The sequence below is a fragment of the Oncorhynchus masou genome, chromosome 22, assembly GCF_036934945.1.
Source record: "Oncorhynchus masou masou isolate Uvic2021 chromosome 22, UVic_Omas_1.1, whole genome shotgun sequence".
In the NCBI taxonomy this organism is placed as follows: domain Eukaryota; kingdom Metazoa; phylum Chordata; class Actinopteri; order Salmoniformes; family Salmonidae; genus Oncorhynchus; species Oncorhynchus masou.
This window is the reverse complement of record NC_088233.1, coordinates 26,959,994-26,979,260: the sequence shown is the minus strand read 5'-3', so window position 1 is coordinate 26,979,260 and position 19,267 is coordinate 26,959,994. Positions and strand designations below refer to the sequence as shown.

At 42.1% G+C, this 19,267-nt stretch overlaps 1 protein-coding gene across 6 annotated transcripts in view; it reads left to right on the top strand.

Moving 5' to 3' along the window:
• The window catches only part of lrrc56 (leucine rich repeat containing 56), a 44,878-nt gene that overhangs the window by 14,189 nt on the left and 11,422 nt on the right, over positions 1-19,267 (top strand). For 4 of the 6 annotated variants that reach the window (XM_064929751.1, XM_064929750.1, XM_064929748.1 and 1 more), the window contains exons 3-6: positions 489-576; positions 1,358-1,418; positions 17,963-18,059; positions 18,279-18,476. In XM_064929751.1, coding sequence (XP_064785823.1) covers positions 489-576; positions 1,358-1,418; positions 17,963-18,059; positions 18,279-18,476 — 444 coding nt within the window. Of the gene's footprint in view, positions 1-488; positions 577-1,357; positions 1,419-1,858; positions 1,940-8,671; positions 8,769-17,962; positions 18,060-18,278; positions 18,477-19,267 lie in introns of those variants that run through there. The other 2 variants (XM_064929753.1, XM_064929752.1) reach the window with 2 other exon arrangements.

The window sequence follows — 19,267 nt, the reverse complement described above, 5'->3', positions numbered from 1 at the left end:
TTGATGGCATGACGTTGAAACAATAATGTTGATTCAAACATATCATTTTACTATCAACATTGAAACAAGGTAAATATAAAAATAATCATATGAAATTCTACGTAAATTAAACCACCCAATATAAAGTATATTGTATATAGGATGAAAAATGTTGTTTACTTTTCTACATGGAATTTTCTATGCACTTTTAATGTATACATAGTTCTGGTGACTATGTTGAAATTAGATTGATGTAACAACCTGTTAGTCAGGTTAAGTCATTGTATTTAAGTTAAGTTTTATACTAATTTCAATGTTTGCAACACTGGTTGAAATTAGATAAACAGTACTGGTTGATAATTTTTTGCAAATCGAAATGCTTTCCACGTAGATTCCACATCACAAATTACGTTGAAACAACATTAATTCAACCAGTGTGCTGTTACATAATGTCGGCTAAGAGAATCAATTTGATAAAGACCATGACATATTTCTCTCTAACCCCACAGAAAGCCTTGTCGGGAACAGAAGACCTAGTTCAGGTCACTTCCCTGGAAATGTGTGTGGACACTCAGGAGAGCACTCTGGGCAACTTTGGTGAGAGACAATCACTGGTCAAGCAGCATGCACTACCCTTTCAGTCCACTACATGTGTAGGCCCATACTGTATTTGTATTATATTACAAATAGATATATACATATTTTTGCTTGCAGTATTTGAATTTATAGGGGACTATGTACTGTATATGAAGTCTATATCAATAGTACTGTATGTGAATCCTCATTTTTAATCAAACACGAAGTCGGTGTTATGCCACACCTACTGCAAATGTGGAAATGTACAGGGTTGATCGACTCACACTTGATGAGTTCATGTAATGACTTATAGCATAGATACATGAAGACCGTCACAATCTATACATGCATGGTTTCTCGTCAGTCACAGATAAAGACCAGACAATAAACACTGTAGCTGTGTGACACACAAAACAGAACATGCCAAATTCACCCTCAGGTTTGTACTGTACCAAAGCTCTCTCACTGGGCACAACTCCCTCCCTCTCTCTTCTCACTGGTTTAAAAGATAAGGCCAGAAAGAACCGCACCATCATTCTCACCTATGTCCTTAGGAAAACCTCAGTTGCACAACGTGTGCAGGCATGACTGAAGTTTGTCTGCACAGGGGTGAATCACGTGCGTCTGGCTTGTGCACTAGCTGCAGAGTCCATCTCACTCTCAATCTCTCTGCTAATGAATGGAGTTTATAGGCCTGTTGAGGCATGGCTGGGAGGGAGCCAGCCATCTAAGACCCAATCAAATCAAGTCATTGGCCCTCTGTGACGTGTGAGGAACGTCTCTCTATCTTATCATCTTGCAGGTGCCTACTTGCCCAAGCTGGTGCAGCTGAAAATGAACAACAGTATGATAATGTCAGTGAGGTAAGTGGAAAGTTCCACTATAGTGCTCTGTCTCTGTATGTCTATTATAGTTATGTGTTGTAGTTTTATACTTCTCTTTGACAAGGTAAAACAAAGCACTTTCTGCATTCCAAGTACTACAAATACTACTGCTAGCAGTACTTTACAGTAAAAAGGCAGGTAGCCCTGTACAGTTGAAGTCGGAAGTTTACATGCACCTTAGCCAAATATATTTAAACTCAGTTTTTCACAATTGCTGACATTTAATCCGAGTAAAAATGCCATGTCTTAGGTCAGTTAGGATCACCACTTTATTTTAAGAATGTGAAATGTCAGAATAATAGTAGAGAAAATTATTTATTTCAGCTTTTATTTCTTTCATGGTTCATAAGTTTACCTACACTCAATTAGTATTTGGTAGCATTGCCTTTAAATTGTTTAACTTGGGTCAAACATTTCAGGTAGCCTTCCACAAGCTTCCCACAATAAGTTGGATGAATTTTGGCCCATTTCTCCTGACAGAGCTGGTGTAACTGAGTCAGGTTTGTAGGCCTCCTTGCTCGCACACGCTTTTTCAGTTCTACCCACAACTTTTCTATAGGATTGAAGTCAGTGCTTTGTGATGGCTACTCCAATACCTTGACTTTGTTGTCCTTAAGCCATTTTGCCACAACTTTGGAAGTATGCTTGGGGTCATTGTCCATTTGGAAGACCCATTTGCGACCAAGCTTTAACTTCCAGACTGATGTCTTGAGATGTTGCTTCAATATATCCACATAATTTTCTTTGCTCATGATGCCATCTATTTTGAAGTGCTTAAGGTCCCTCCTGCAGCAAAGCACCCTCACAACATGATGCTGCCACCCCTGTGCATCTCGGTTGGGATGGTGTTCTTTGGCTTGCAAGCATCCTCCTTTTCCCTCCAAACATAACGATGGTCATTATGGCCTAACAGTTCTATTTTTGTTTCATCAGATCAGAGGACATTTCTCCAAAAAGTACAATATTTGTCCCCCTGTGCAGTTGCAAACCGTAGTCTGTCTTTTTTATGGCGGTTTTGGAGCAGTGGCTTCTTCCTTGCTGAGCGGCCTTTCATGTTATGTCGATATAGGACTTGTTTTACTGTGGATATAGATACTTTTGTACCTGTTTCCCCCAGCATCTTCACAAGGTCCTTTGCTGTTGTTTTGTGATTTGATTTTCCCATGATGTCAAGCAAAGAGGCACTGAGTTTGAAGGTAGGCCTTGAAATACATCCACAAGTACACCTCCAATTGACTCAAATGATGTCAATTAGCCTAACAGAAGCTTCTAAAGCCATGACACAATTTTCTGGGCATTTCCAAGCTGTTTAAAGGCACAGTCAACTTAGTGTATGTAAACTTCTGACCCACTGGGATTGTGATACAGTGAAATAATCCCTTCTGTAAACAATTGTTGGAAACATTACTTGTGTCATGCACAAAGATGTCCTAGCCGACTTGCCAAAACTATAGTTTGTTAATTAACAAGAAATGTATGGAGTGGTTGAAAAACAAGTTTTAACGTCTCCAACCTAAGTGTATGTAAACTTCCGAATTCAATTGTATATGCTCAGTCTCTATGATAGGGGACAAAGCAGCAGACCCACTTTGTATGGGTTTCCTATCAATCAATCAAATGTATTTATAAAGCCTTTTTTTTACATCAGCAGATGCCACAAAGTGCTATACAGAAACCCAGCCTAAAACCCCAAACAGCAAGCAATGCATATGTAGAAGCATGGTGGCTAGGGATCACTCCCTAGGAAGGCAGGAACCTAGGAAGAAACCTAGAGAGGAACCAGGCTTTGAGGTGTGGCCAGTCATCTTCTGGCTGTGCCAGGTGGAAATTATAGGAGTACATGGCCATTAAGGCCAGATTGTTCTTCAAGATGTTCAAATGTTCATAGATGACCAGCAGGGTCAAATAATAATCAGTGGTTGTAGAGGCTGCAACCGGTCAGTACCTTAGGAGTAAGTGTCAGTTGGCTTTTCATATCCGAGCATTCAAGAGATCGAGACAGCAGGTGCAGTAGAGCGAGAAAGTCGGAAACAGCACCCCGGGACTCGGTAGCACGTCTGGTGAACAGGTCAGTGTTCCATAGCCGCAGGCAGAACAGTTGAAACTGGAGCAGCAGCACAACCAAGTGGACTGGGGACAGCTAAAAGTCATCAGGCCAGATAGTCCTGAGGCATGATGCTAGGGCGCAGGTCCTCCGGGAGGGGAGGGAGGGAGAGAATTATTTTAATTTTATTTTTTTATTTTTTTAGTTCACTTTATTTAACCCAGGTGGGCTAGTTGTGAACAAGTTCTCATTTACATCTGTGACCTGGTCAAGATAAAGCAAAGCAGTGTGACAAAAACAACGAGTTACACATGTGATAAACAAACTTAGTCAAAAACACAATAGTAAAATCTGTACACAGTGTGTGCAAATGAAGTAAGGAGGTAAGGCAATAAATAGACCAATAGTGGCAAAATAATTACAATTTAGCAATTTACACTGGAGTGATATATGTGCAGATGAGGATGTGCAAGTAGACATACTGGTGTGCAAAAGAGCAGAAAAACAAATATGGGGATGAGGTAGGTAGTTGGTTGAATGGGCTATTTACAGGGGCTTTGTACAGCTGTAGCGATCGGTAAGATGCTCTGACAGCTGACATTTAAAGTTAGTGAGGGAGATGTACAGTGCCTTGCGAAAGTATTCGGCCCCCTTGAACTTTGCGACCTTTTGCCACATTTCAGGCTTCAAACATAAAGATATAAAACTGTATTTTTTTGTGAAGAATCAACAACAAGTGGGACACAATCATGAAGTGGAACGACATTTATTGGATATTTCAAACTTTTTTAACAAATCAAAAACTGAAAAATTGGGCGTGCAAAATTATTCAGCCCCCTTAAGTTAATACTTTGTAGCGCCACCTTTTGCTGCGATTACAGCTGTAAGTCGCTTGGGGTATGTCTCTATCACTATCTATCAACAACGACGAGACGGCCTACAGGGAGGAGGTGAGGTGAGGGCCCTCGGAGTGTGGTGTCAGGACAATAACCTCACACTCAACGTCAACAAAACTAAGGAGATGATTGTGGACCTCAGGAAACAGCAGAGGGAACACCCCCCTATCCACATCGATGGAACAGTAGTGGAGAGGGTAGTAAGTTTTAAGTTCCTCGGCATACACATCACAGACAAACTGAATTGGTCCACTCACACAGACCGCATCGTGAAGAAGGCGCAGCAGTGCCTCTTCAACCTCAGGAGGCTGAAGAAATTTGGCTTGTCACCAAAAGCACTCACAAACTTCTACAGATGCACAATCGAGAGCATCCTGGCGGGCTGTATCACCGCCTGGTACGGCAACTGCTCCACCCACAACCGTAAGGCTCTCCAGAGGGTAGTGAGGTCTGCACAACGTATCACCGGGGGCAAACTACCTGCCCTCCAGGACACCTACACCACCCGATGTTACAGGAAGGCCATAAAGATCATCAAGGACAACACCCACCCGAGCCACTGCCTGTTCACCCCGCTATCATCCAGAAGGCGAGGTCAGTACAGGTGCATCAAAGCTGGGACCGAGAGACTGAAAAACAGCTTCTATCTCAAGGCCATCAGACTGTTAAACATAGAGTGGCTGCTGCCAACACACTGACTCAACTCCAGCCACTTCAATAATGGGAATTGATGGGAAAGGATGTAAAATATATCACTAGCCACTTTAAACAATGCTACCTAATATAATGTTTACATACCCTACATTATTAATCTCATATGTATACGTATATACTGTACTCTATCATCTACTGCATCCTTATGTAATACATGTATCACTAGCCACTTTAACTATGCCACTTTGTTTACATACTCATCTCATATGTATATACTGTACTCGATACCATATACTGTATCTTGCCTATGCTGCTCTGCACCATCACTCATTCAGATCTTTATGTACATATTCTTTAACCCCTTACACTGTGTATAAGACAGTAGTTTTGGAATTGTTAGATAGATTACTTGTTAGTTATTACTGCATTGTCGGAACTGGAAGCACAAGCATTTCGCTACACTCGCATTAACATCTGCTAACCATGTGTATGTGACAAATAAAATTTGATTTGATTAGGTAGACCATTCCATAGAAATTGAGCTCTATAGGAGAAAATCCTGCCTCCAGCTGTTAGAAATTCTAGGGACAATAAGGAGGCATGTGTCTTGTGATCGTAGCGTACGTGTAGGTATGTACTGGTGGTGCACCGATACATTTTTGCCCAATACCGATATCCAATATTTTCCTTTTCAAAAAATACGATATCGATAACCAATATTTACAATTTTAGCTGCCTTTAAAGCGAGTACAGTTAAATAGTTATCACACACACATGGACACAGCAGTCTAGAGCATGGTTTGAATCCAGGTTTTTGCACATCCGGCTGTGATTGGTTAAGTTGCTGACTAGCTATTTATTTTCATGAACTGAAGTTCAATTTCAATAGGTGAACAACAAGTGGTAAAATAACAATAGCGAGACTATATACAGTAGGTACCGATACAGAGTCAATGTGCGGGGGCACAGATTAGTTGAAGTAGTATGTACATGTAGGTAGAGTTATTAAAGTGACTATGCATAGATGATCACAGAGAGTAGCAGTGGTGTGGGGAGGGGGGGGCACTGCAAATAGTCTGGGTAGCCATTCGACTAGATGTTCAGGAGGCTTATGGCTTTTGGCTCGGGGTAGAAGATGTTAACGTCTGGATGAAATGCATGCCCAAATTCAACTGCCTGCTACCCATCCCCAGAAAATAAGATATGCATATTATTAGTAGATTTTGGATAGGTAACACTCTGAAGGTTCTAAAACTGTTTGAATCATGTCTGTGAGTATAATAGAAGTTATTTAGCAGGCGAAACCCAGAGGACAAACCACTCAGATTTATTTTTTTGAGGTCACTCTCTTTTCAATGAGTTTTCATTGGGTATCCAGATTTCTAAGGGACCCTCTTGCAGTTCCTATCGTTTCCACTGGATGTCAACAGTCTTTAGAAATTGGTTGAGGTTTTTCATTTAGGTAATGAAGAAGTACGGCCATCTTGAACGAGGGTCACTTGAAGTGTACTGTTAGAAAGAGGCGCGTGACCAGAAAGCATGCTACAGTTTGTTTTACTCCTGTATTGAACACAGATCATCCCGTCTTCAATTTTATTGATTATTTACGTGAACAAATACCTAAAGTTGTATTGCAAAAGTAGTTTGAAATGTTTTGGCAAAGTTTACAGTTAACTTTTGAGATATTTTGTAGTCACGTTGCGCAAGTTGGAACCGGTGTTTTTCTGGATCCAACGCGCCAAATAAATTGACATTTTGGATATATTGATGGAATTAATCGAACAAAAGGACCATTTGTGATGTTTATGGAACATATTGGAGTGCCAACAAATGAAGCTCGTCCCACATATCCCAGAGAGGTTAATACACTACACCACAACCTTTTTGACCAAACAACCACCGGACTGACCCACCCTACCGCTTCACTGCTCTCAGAAATATCTCTTACAGGTCAGAGAGGTTAAGAAGCCAGAATCCTCTTGGTGTAAAGAGGAGGGGGGGTGGCACTGCAAATAGTCTGGGTAGCCATTTGACTAGATGTTCAGGAGTCTTATGGCTTGGGGGTAGAATCTGTTTAGAAGCCTCTTGGACAGAGACTTGGCACTAAGGTTTCTGATATGATGGTGTTGATGTGAGCCATTGCCAGCCTTTCAAAGCACTTTATGTCTATAAACGTGAGTGCTATGGGTCAGTAGTCATTTAAGCAGGTTACCTTAGTGTTCTTGGGCACAGGGACTATGATGGTCTACCTAAACATGTTGGTATTACAGACTCGGACAGAGAGAGGTTGAACATGTCAGTTAAGACACTTGCCAGTTGGTCAGCGCATGCTCGCAGTACACGTCCTAGTAATCCATCTGGCCCTGCGGACTTGTCAATGTTAACCTGTTTAAAGGTCTTACTCACATCGGCTGCGGAGAGCATGATCACACAGTTTTCCGGAACAGCTGGTGCTCTCATGCGTTTCAGTGTTATTTGCCTCGAAGCGAGGCATAGAAGTAGTTTATCTCATCTGTAGCACAGCTCTCGGCTGTGCTACACTTTGTAGTCTGTAATGGTTTTGCCTGTTTGATTGTGCGTCTGAGGGCACAGCGGGATTTCTTATAAGCTTCCGGGTTAGAGTCCCGCTCCTTGAAAGCGGCAGCCCTAGCCTTTAGCTCAGTGCCGATGCTGCCTTTAATCCATGGTTTCTGGTTGGGGTATGTACGTACAGTCACTGTGGGGACGACAATGCACTTATTGATGAAGCCAATGACTGTGGTGTACTCCTCAATGCCATCGGAGGAATCCCGGAATATATTCCAGTTTTTGGTAGCAAAACAGTCCTGTAGCTTAGCATCTGCTTCCTCTGACCACTTTTTTATTAATCTAGTCACAGGTGCTTCCTGCTTTAATTTTGGCTTGTAAGCAGGAATCAAGAGGATAGAATTATGGTCAGATTTGCCAAATGGAGGGCATGGGAGAGCTTTGTATGCGTCTGTGTGTATGGAGTATAGGTGGTCCAGAGATCTTTTTCCTCTAGTTGCGCTTTTAACATTCTGATAGAAATTTGGTAAAATGGATTTCAGTTTCCCTGCATTAATGTCCCTGGCTACTAGGAGCGCCGCCTCTGGGTGAGCGGTTTATTGTTTGCCTATGGCGGAATACAGCTCATTCAATGCTGTCTTAGTGCCAGCCCCTGACTGTGGTGGTATGTAAACCGCTACAAAGAATACAGATGAAAACTCTCTCGGTAGGTAGTGTGGTCTACAGCTTTTCATGGGATACTCTGCCTCACGCGAGCAATAACTTGAGTCTTCCTTAGATATCGTGCACAAGCTGTTGTTTACAAAAATACATATACCGCTGCCCTTTGTATTATCAGACTCCACTGTTCTGTCCTGCCAGTACATCGTATAACCAGCCAGCTGTATGTTGATATTGTCATTGTTCAGCCACAGCTCCGTGAAGCATAAGATGTTAGTTTTTAATGTCCCGTTGGTAGTTTAATCTTCTGCGTAACTCAGCGATTTTATTCTCCTAAGATTGCACGTGTGCTTGCAGAATGGAAGGAAATGGGGGTTTATTCGATCACCTAAGAATTCTCAGAAGGCAGCCTGACCTTTGACCCCCTCATTCTCCGCCTCCTCTTCACGCAGATCACGGGGATCGAGCCTTTTCCCGAGGAAGCAGTATATCCTTTGTGTCTGGCTCGTCAGAGTCATGAAAGGAAAAAAATAATTCTGCTAGTCCGTGGTGAGTAATTGCAGTCCTGGTGTCTAGAAGTTATTTTTGGTCATAAGAGACGGTGTCCTTGAAAAAAAGCTGTCCTTGAAATATTCTTGATATGTTCGTCGGAAGAGAGATCAGGGTCCAGAGTAACGCCGAAGTCCTTCAGAGTTTTATTTGAGACGACTGTACAACCATCAAGATTAATTATCAGATCCCAACAGCAGATCTCTTTGTTTCTTGGGACCAAGAACTAGCATCTCAGTTTTGTTCGAGTTTAAAAGTAAAACATTTGCCGCCATCCACTTCCTTATGTCTTAAACACAGGCTTCGAGGGTAGGCAATTTTGGGGCTTCACCGTGTTTCATTGAAATGTACAGCTGTGTGTCGTCCGCATATCCATCCTGCCCTGCCTATCTAAGGTCTTCGAAAGCCTAGTCAACAAACAGATCACTGACCATCTCGAATTCCACCGTACCTTCTCCGCTGTGTAATCTGGTTTCCGAGCCGGTCACGGGTGCACCTCAGTCACGCTCAAGGTACTAAACGATATCATAACCGCCATTGATAAATGACAGTACTGTGCAGCCGTCTTCATCGACCTGGCCAAGGCTTTCGACTCTGTTAATCACCATATTCTTATCGGCAGACTCAGTAGCCTCGGTTTTTCTAATGACTGCCTTGCCTGGTTCACCAACTACTTTGCAGACAGAGTTCAGTGTGTCAAATCGGAGGGCATGTTGTCCGGTCCTCTGGCAGTCTCTATGGGGGTGCCACAGGGTTCAATTCTCGGGCCGACTCTTTTCTCTGTATATATCAATGATGTTGCTCTTGCTGCGGGCGATTCCCTGATCCACCTCTACGCAGACGACACCATTCTGTATACTTCTGGCCCTTCCTTGGACACTGTGCTATCTAACCTCCAAACGAGCTTCAATGCCATACAACACTCCTTCCGTGGCCTCCAACTGCTCTTAAACGCTAGTAAAACCAAAATGCCTGCTTTTCAACCGTTCGCTGCCTGCACCCGCACGCCCGACTAGCATCACCACCCTGGATGGTGGACATCTATAAGTACCTAGGTGTCTGGCTAGACTGTAAACTTTCCTTCCAGACTCATATCAAACAATCTAAAATAAAATCTAGAATCGGCTTTCTATTCTGCAACAAAGCCTCCTTCACTCACGCCGCCAAACTTACCCTAGTAAAACTAATTATCCTACTGATCCTCGACTTCGGCGATGTCATCTACAAAATAGCTTCCAATACTCTACTCAGCAAACTAGATGCAGTTTATCACAGTGCAATCCGTTTTGTTACTAAAGCACCTTATACCACCCACCACTGCGACCTGTATGCTCTAGTCGGCTGGCCCTCGCTACATATTCGTCGCCAGACCCACTGGCTCCAGGTCATCTACAAGTCCATGCTAGGTAAAGCTCCTCCTTATCTCAGTTCACTGGTCACGATGGCAACACCCATCCATAACACGCGCTCCAGCAGGTGTGTCTCACTGACCATCCCTAAAGCCAACACCTAATTTGGCCGCCTTTCCTTCCAGTTCTCTGCAGCCTGTGACTAGAAAAATTGCAAAAATCGCTGAAGTTGGAGGCTTTTATCTCCCTCACCAACTTTAAACATCTGCTATCTGAGCAGCTAACCGATCGCTGCAGCTGTACATAGTCCATCGGTAAATAGCCCACCCAATTTACCTACCTCATCCCCATACTGTTTATATTTATTTACTTTTCTGCTCTTTTGCACACCAGTATCTCTACCTGCACATGACCATTTGATCATTTCACTCCAGTGTTAATCTGCTAAATTGTAATTATTCGCCTACCTCCTCATGCCTTTTGCACACAATGTATATAGACTTTTTTTTAAAAATTTCTACTGTGTTATTGACTTGTTTATTGTTTACTCCATGTGTAACTCTGTGTTGTTGTCTGTTCACACTGCTAGGCTTTATCTTGGCCAGGTCACAGTTGTAAATAAGAACTTGTTCTCAACTAGCCTACTTGGTTAAATAAAGGTGGGGAAAAAAAGTTGACATTGTGCTTCCGAATGACATCACCAAGAGGTAGAATATATAGTTTAGACAATAGTGGTCCTAAACTGGAACCTTGAGGAACGCCAAAACGTACAATTGATTTGTCAGAGGACAAACCATCCACAAAGACAGACTGATATCTTTCCGACAGATAAGATTTAAACCAGGCAAGAACTTGTCTGTGTAGACCAATTTAGGGTTTCTAATCTCTCCAAAAGAATGTGGTGATTGATGGTGTCAAAAGCAGCACTAAGATCTCGGAGCATGAGGACAGATGCAGAGCCTTGGTCTGACGCCATTACAAGGTCATTTACCACCTTCGGTGCAATCTCAGTGCAAAAACCAGACTGAAGCATTTCAGAAACATTATTTGTCTCCAGGGAGGCAGTGAGTTGCTGTGCAACAGCTTTTTCTAAAATGTGTGAGAGGAATGGGAGATTCGATATAGGCCGATTTAGTTGTAAAAAATTTCAGGGGTCAAAGTTTGGCTTTTTCAAGAAAGGCTTTATTACTGCCACTTTTAGTGAATTTGGTACACATCCGGTGGATAGGGAGCCATTTATTATCTTCAACAAGGGAGGGCAAAGCACAGGAAGTAGCTCTTTCAGTAGTTTAGTTGGAATAGGGTCCAGTATGCAGCTTGACGGGTTAGAGGCCATGACTATTTTCATGAATGTGTCGATATACAAGATTAAAAAAACTTGTGTCTCCGTTGATCCTAGGTCCTGGCAGTTCCGTGGGTATTTTCTGTATACTAGGGAACAAATTTCTTGTAACAAATGTTTTTCGTTTTTATATTTAGATCCTCAGTTAGGTGGTTAACCGATTTTTGCACTCCGATGTCCTTGGATAGGTGGTGGGAGTATGGAAGGGCATCTAGGAATCTTTGGGTTGTCCGAGAATTTATAGCACGGCTTTTGATGATCCTCGGTCAGGGTCTGAGCAGATTATTTGTTGCTATTGCAAACATAATAAAATGGTCGTCTGATAGTCCAGGATTATGAGGAAAAACATTTAGATCCACAATGTTTATTCCACGGGACAAAACTAGATCCAGGGTATGACTGTGGCAATGAGTAGGTCCGGAGACATGTTGGACAAAACCCAGTGGGTCTGTGGACTTTTCCATGTCAATATTAAAGTCACCAAAAATGTCAATATTTTCTGCCATGACTACAAGGAATTCAGGGAACTCAGAGAGGAACGCTGTAGGAGGAGCCTGTTAACAGGCTCCTGTTAACTGCCCAGCAGGCCTGTTAACAGGGTGATTGAGTAGGCTACATAGATTTCATGACTAGAAACTCAAAATACAAAAACGCAGTCATTTATTTGTATATTTTTTTGTAATTTGAATTTTGCTGTCGTAAATGTTAGCAACACCTCCACCTTTTGTGGGATGCGTGGGGGATATGGGATAGTGTAACCAGGAGGAGAGGCCTCATTTAACACAGTAAATTCATCAGGCTTGAGCCATGTTTCAGTCAGGCCAATTGCATCAAGAATTTATTTTTATTTTTAATTTGACCTTTTATTTAACTAGGCAAGTCAGTTAAGAACAAATTCTTATTTTCAATGACGGCCTAGGAACAGTGGGTTAACTGCCTGTTCAGGGGCAAAACGACAGATTTGTACCTTGCTCCTACACTTAAATTGCCCTTGCCTAACGATTGCATATGAAGCTGTGCTTGCAACACGGCTATCTTCACCATAAGGCAATAGTTCTCGTGTATATTATGAGTACAGTGACTGCAATTAGATGGCATAGTGTTAATGTTACTACTTAGCTTTTTTGCCTAGTGGAGGTCCTGTAGGTCCATGTCTAGATAAAGCGTCTGGGGTGAAAAAGTTTCATTAAACAATTTGTGAGGAAAAAACAGGTAAAATGAATTAAAAGTAAAAACCAAAAAGTTTGGCAGATAGCCAAAGAGCAACAAACAGCACAGTAGTACAGAGACAAGTCCAGAAGTTGAGGGTGGAACTAGACTGTAGCAGCAGGCGTCACCAACAATAAAAGTTAAAGAATAGGATTAAGCCAGTGGCTCAGATGGTACAATCCCAGCCTCCCACAAAGAGAGCCGTAATTGGAACCAGAGCTAGTGTCTCCCCATTGGGAATCCCTGTCACGCTTCACCCTGGTCTGGTTGTCTGCATCAGGAAACACCCTGGAGTAGGAGGCTCTAGAGGACAGGGATATGGTTAAGCGCTGTGCTTTGAAGACCGAGACCCTGTTGGTTGGGCATGGGATGGGAACATCACACAATACAGGTGCAGAGTCTTTATTTCCACTTAGGCAGGACGTAGGGAGCTGTGACAGTAGGACGAGAGGGAGCAGCAAATCTGACTGAGCAGAGTGGAGATAGAGAACTGTGTGACCCACCCTGTGATGAGCAGCTAAGGGCCGGCCGGACGTGAATAGCCCCTGATAGCATTTCCTGCTCTGAGCTGCGGGGGCTGAGGAGGAGAGAGTGTTGGGGAGGGAGGATGGTGGTCAGGGACAACTGGATACTGGGGCTGCTGGTGTTGTGAGAAGTCAGGTGGGAAAGTGGAGAGTGTGCTTCCTGAGGCTAAGGTTGAGGGGGGGGGGGCACTTTTGAGAGTATGCTGAAAGTTGGTGCTGACCAGAAGTCATAGATCAATTGAAATGTAATCTATGGCCCTGGGAGTGAATGCGATGGCTGGGAAGAGTTGGGATTGGAATGCTGGAGGGGTTATTGAGAGTGCCGTGTGCTGGCTGGGTTCTGGAGGCCAGTTGGGGGGGACTGTGAGGAGTGTGCTGAGTGGAGGTCCAGGGGGACTGATAACAGAGGCTGGGTAGAGCGGGAAGAGAGTGCAGGGGAGAGAGAGATTGGATAGTGGCAGATGGAGGGGTCAACCGCACAGGAACTAAATCATCAACATGTATTCATCACATTTTTACTAACGCTGCAGATATTTGCTTTAAAGCAGTATCCAAATCCATAGGATGTAGTGATCACAATATAATAAGCCATATTTAGGAAAACCAAACTTCCAAAGGCTGAGCCTAATATACTGTTTAAGAGGTCATACAAGAAGTGTCGTAGTTTCATATGTTGATGATGTAAAGAATATTTGCTGGTCTATAGTGTGCAATGAGGAGCAACCAGACGCTGCACTTGACACATTTATGAAACTACTTATTCCTGTTACTAATTAGCATGCACCCATTAATAAAATGTAAAAACTGTTAAATCCCCTTGGATTGATGAGGAATTTAAAAATTGTATGGTTGCGTGGGATGAGGCAAAAGGTATGGCAATTAAGTCTGGCAGCCCAACTGATTGGAAAATGTACTGCAAATTAAGAAATCATGTGACTAAACTAAATAAAAATAAATATAAACTACTCTATGAAACAACAATAAATTATATAAAGAATGATAGTAAAAAGCTTTGGGGCACCTTAAATGAAATCTTGGGGAAAATAGCCAACTTTGCTCCTTCATTTATTGAATCAGATGGCTCATTCATCACAAAGCCCACTGATATTGCAAACTACTTTTAATGACTTCTTCATTAGAAAGATAAGCAAATTTAGGGATGACATGCCAGTAACAAACACTGACACGACACATCCGAGTATATCGGACCAAATTATGAAAGACAAGAATTATACTTTTGAATTCCGTAAAGTCAGCGTGGAAGAGGTGAAAAAATTATTGTTGTCTATCAACAATGACAAGCCACCAGGGTCTGACAACTTGGATAGAAAATTACTGAGGATAATAGTAGACAATATTGCCACTCCTATTTGCCACATCTTCAATTTAAGCCTACTAGAGAGTGTGTGCCCTCAGGCCTGGAGGAAAGCTAAAGTCATTCCGCTACCCAAGAATAGTAAAGCCCCCTTTACTGGCTCAAATAGCCGACCAATCAGCCTGTTACCAACCCTTAGTAAATTTCTGTGAAAAATTGTGTTTGACCAGATACAATGCTATTTTACAGTAAACAAATTGACAACAGAATTTCAGCATGTTTATAGGGAAGGACACTCAACAAGCACAGCACTTACACAAATGACTGATGATTGGCTGAGAGGAATGGATGATAAAATGATTGTGGTGGCTGTCTTGTTCGACTTCAGTGCAGCTTTTGACATTATCGATCATAGTCTGCTGCTGGAAAAACATATGTGTTATGGCTTTACACCCCCTGCTATAATGTGGATAAAGAGTTACCTGCCTAACAGAACACAGAGGGTGTTCTTTAATGGAAGCCTATCAAATATAATCCAGTTAGAGTCAGGAATCCCCAAGGGTAGCTGTTTAGGCCCCTTGCTTTTTTCAATCTTTACCAGTGACATGCGACTGATTTTGAGTAAAGCCAGAGTATCAATTTATGTGGATGACTCAACACTATACATGTCAGCTACTACAGCAACTGAAATGACTGCAACGATTAACAAAGAGCTGCAGTTAGTTTCAGAGTGGGTGCCAAGGAATAAGTTTGCCCTAAATATTTATAAAACTAAAAGCATTCTATTTGGAACAAAACACTCACTAAACCCTAAACCTCAACTAAATCTTGTGCTAAATAATGTAGAAATTGAGCAAGTTGAGATGACTAAACTGCTTGGAGTAACACTAGATTGTAAACTGTCATGGTCAAAACATATTGATGCAGTAGTAGCTAAGATGGGGAGAAGTCTGTCTATAATAAAGCGACACTCTGCCTTCCTAACAACACTATAAACAAGGCAGGTCCTACAGGCCCTAGTTTTGTCGCACCTTGACTACTGTTCAGTTGTGTGGTCAGGTGCCACAAAAAAGGAATTAGGAAAATTGCAATTGGCTCAGAACAGGGCAGCACGGCTGTCCCTTGGATATAAACAGAGAGCTAGTATTAATAATATACATGTCAGTCTCTCCTGGCTGAAAGTGGAGGAGAGATTGACTTCATCACTACTTTTATTTATGAGAGGTGTTGAATGATCCGAGCTGTCTGTCGAAACTACTGGCACACAGCTCTGACACCCATGCATACCCCACAAGACATGCCACAAGAGGTCTCTTCACAATCCCCAAGTCCAGAACAGACTATGGGAGGCACACAGTACTACATGGAGCCATGACTACATGGAACTCTATTCCACATCAAGCAACTGACGCAAGCAGTAAAATTACATTTCAAAAACATATTAAAAAACACCTTATGGAACAGCGGGGACTGTGAAGCAACACAAACATTGGCACAGACACATGCATACACACACACACGATAACATACGTACTATACATACACATGGATTTAGTACTGTAGATATGTGGTAGTGTTGGAGTAGGGTCCTGAGGGCACACAGTGTGTTGTGAAATCTGTGAATGTATTGTAATGTTTTAAAATGGAATAAACTGCCTTAATTTGGTTGAATCCCAGGAAGGGTAGCTGCTGCTTTGGCAGCAGCTAATGGGGATCCATAATAAATACAAAATACAAGTGTGGACATGCATTGGGAAAAGGGGCAGTAGGATGACATGTAATCCGTTACATGTACAGTAAAGGATTACATAAAACGGTAACTGTAACCCGTTACGTTACCAGCTAAAATATTGTACTCAGATTACAGATACTTTTGAAAATCTAGATGATTACTTTTAAATTCAGAAAGGATGTTTGCAGAAAAAAAATATTTGTTTTCCCAATGACATTAAAATCAGCATTGTAAAAAGGTGCATGTTTAAGTTTGTTCTACCTTAGCGAGTCTGACACAAGTCAGAGACCACTATGATGACACCAAATGTGTTTGATGGATCGCGGCAAAAGAGCAAGAACATGCGTTTTGTATGTCTTCCAATGGTGCGACTGCTGTCGGCATCCAAAGATTATCCAATTTGAATAAACTCTTGGAGGTAAGGATGACAGCAGTGGTGTAGTCTACAGCTATACAGATATCACTTATTATTGATATCTACATAGCGCATTGATGTGAATCACACTGCTGCTCTCTCATTTAGCTATTTGCGCCTTACATATTGTGGTTGTTGTGGATGGCTGTTCACAAATCTAAATGTGTATTTGAACCCAATAATGGTTGAATTCAAGAAGTTTAAGCTGCCAATTAATCATTGTTTTTGAAACCAGTGGACAGCCAGTGAAAAAATGCAAAAGCTGCATAGTGCGGATCCCAGACTGAGCAATAAAAGCCTTACTTTTATTCCATAATCTAATTCATGCTGATAAAAATTTTCCATAGGCCTAATGGACACATGCTTAAACTCGTAAACTTTTGATAGACTTAAAGGAGTAATCTGTAGTTGCTACATCCATTTTGTGACTTATCTTTACATTAATATATATATAATTGAATCATATTATTATATGTGGTACAAAGCGATGACTAAGAAGAAGCCTACATATAACCAACCCATAAAGTAAAATTTAACATCCATATATGGCCAGCTACGAAAACTTTTAACATTGATTTATCCTGCAATAGATGTTGTTCAATTGGTAACATACATTTTTGTCTTCTTCTAATGCCTCTTAAGGGGAAAGTAATCTAAAAGTAATTGAATATAATCAGATTACATTACGGAGTTTGGGTAATCCAAAAGTTACGTTACTGATTACAATTTTGGACAGGTAACTGTAATGGATTGCATTTCGAAAGTAACCTACCCAACCCTGAGCTCGGGCAAGTCTGATTAGGATTCGCTGTACCACCGCCTCTTGATACACTACATGGCCTATAGTATGTGGATTCGGCTATTTCAGCCACACCCGTTGCTGACAGGTGTATAAAATCGAGCACACAGCCATGCAATCTCCATAGACAAACATTGACAGTAGAATGGCCTGTACTGAAGAGCTCAGTGGCTTTTAACGTGCCACCTTTCCAACAAGACCAACTCCATATTAATTCCCATGATTGTGGAATGAGATGTTCGACGAGCAGGTGTCCAAATACTTTCGGCCATGTAGTGTACCATTTAAAAAAAACGCCACGTTGTACCTTTTACATTGCAGAAAACTGCTCGTCTCTAGCCTAAACCGTTCAAAAGTTAGTACTCATGTTACGGGGCAATTTATTTTCTTTCCATCCTTGATTTGCATTTCACATTTTATAAATTCATATACCATATGTCGCGGCACCTGATGTTCTGTTGGTACAATTCCACCCTTGCCTCTGGATCATGGCTGTCTATGTCTCCCAGGGACCTGGGAACCACACTGTCCCATCTGCAGGTGCTGTGGATGTCTCGCTGCAACCTGGCAGACCTGGATGGGATTCCCTCCTTCTCCTCTCTCAAGGTAGAGTTGCTACTGGAAAACCTTTGCAGTGGACCATCATAAACTAGAGGATAGACTTGTTCCACCTGCCTAATCCACCTGGCTTCTACCCACCTTGCTCACCTGTGAAAATCTCACAATTCAACAAAAGTTGAAGTTTTATGCATTTGACTATGTGCAAATAACAGTTGAGCGACACTAAATATGAACCTGTGTTGGTATGTTCTCTCCCTACGCTAGGAGCTGTATGTGGCCTACAACAGTGTGTCGGACCTGAGTCAGGTGAGCATGCTGGAGAATCTACAGCTGTTGGACCTGGAAGGGAATGATGTGAATGACCTGGTGCAGGTGCAGTACCTGGGCCTCTGCTCCCAGCTCCGCACACTTACCCTGGAGGGAAACCCCGTCTGTATGTGCCCCCACCCCAACGCCACACAGGTACCTATACACACTCCTACTATATCTTCTTACCCTAACCCTCACCACAATTTCACAATCGTGTATATTATTGCATTCATTACTGAATCCTCATAGATACTCAAGTTGTGTATGTGTGTGTATGGGAGGCTGTGAGCCATGCCGGGCTCTGGCTGTGAGCCATGCTCTCTCCAATGGGCCCAGATGATATTGACCAAAATGCAGTGAGTCTGGCTGTGATCCCAGGCTGCTTTAAAGCATGAAATACACCAAGAATCTCACTGCCGATAGCTACTTATCACAGTGGGAAGCCGTTCCTTCTCTTGCTAGAACGAAAGTAGCAACGAATATACCAATGCTCGTCAGTGGCCAACAACTTGACTTTTAGCCAATCAGCGAGCACAAATGGTAATTTTCTCTGTATGTCCACGGATTAGTTTAGTCACACTTCATATGCAATGCAGGCTATGGGATGGTAGCTAGATACAGTGCATTCGGAAGTATTCAGACCCCTTTACTTTTTTCACATTATGTTACATTACAGCCTTATTCTAAAATTGATTAAATCGTTTTTTCCCCCTCATCAATCTACACACAATACCCCATAATGACAAAGCAAAAACAGGTTTATAAACATTTTTGCAAATGTCTATAAAAAAATGGAAATATCATATTTACATAAGTATTCAGACTCTTTATTCAGTATTTTGTTGAAGCACCTTTGGCAGCAATTACAGCCTTGAGTCTTCTTGGGTATGACGCGACAAGCTTGGCACATCTGTATTTGGGGAGGTTCTCCCATTCTTCTCTGT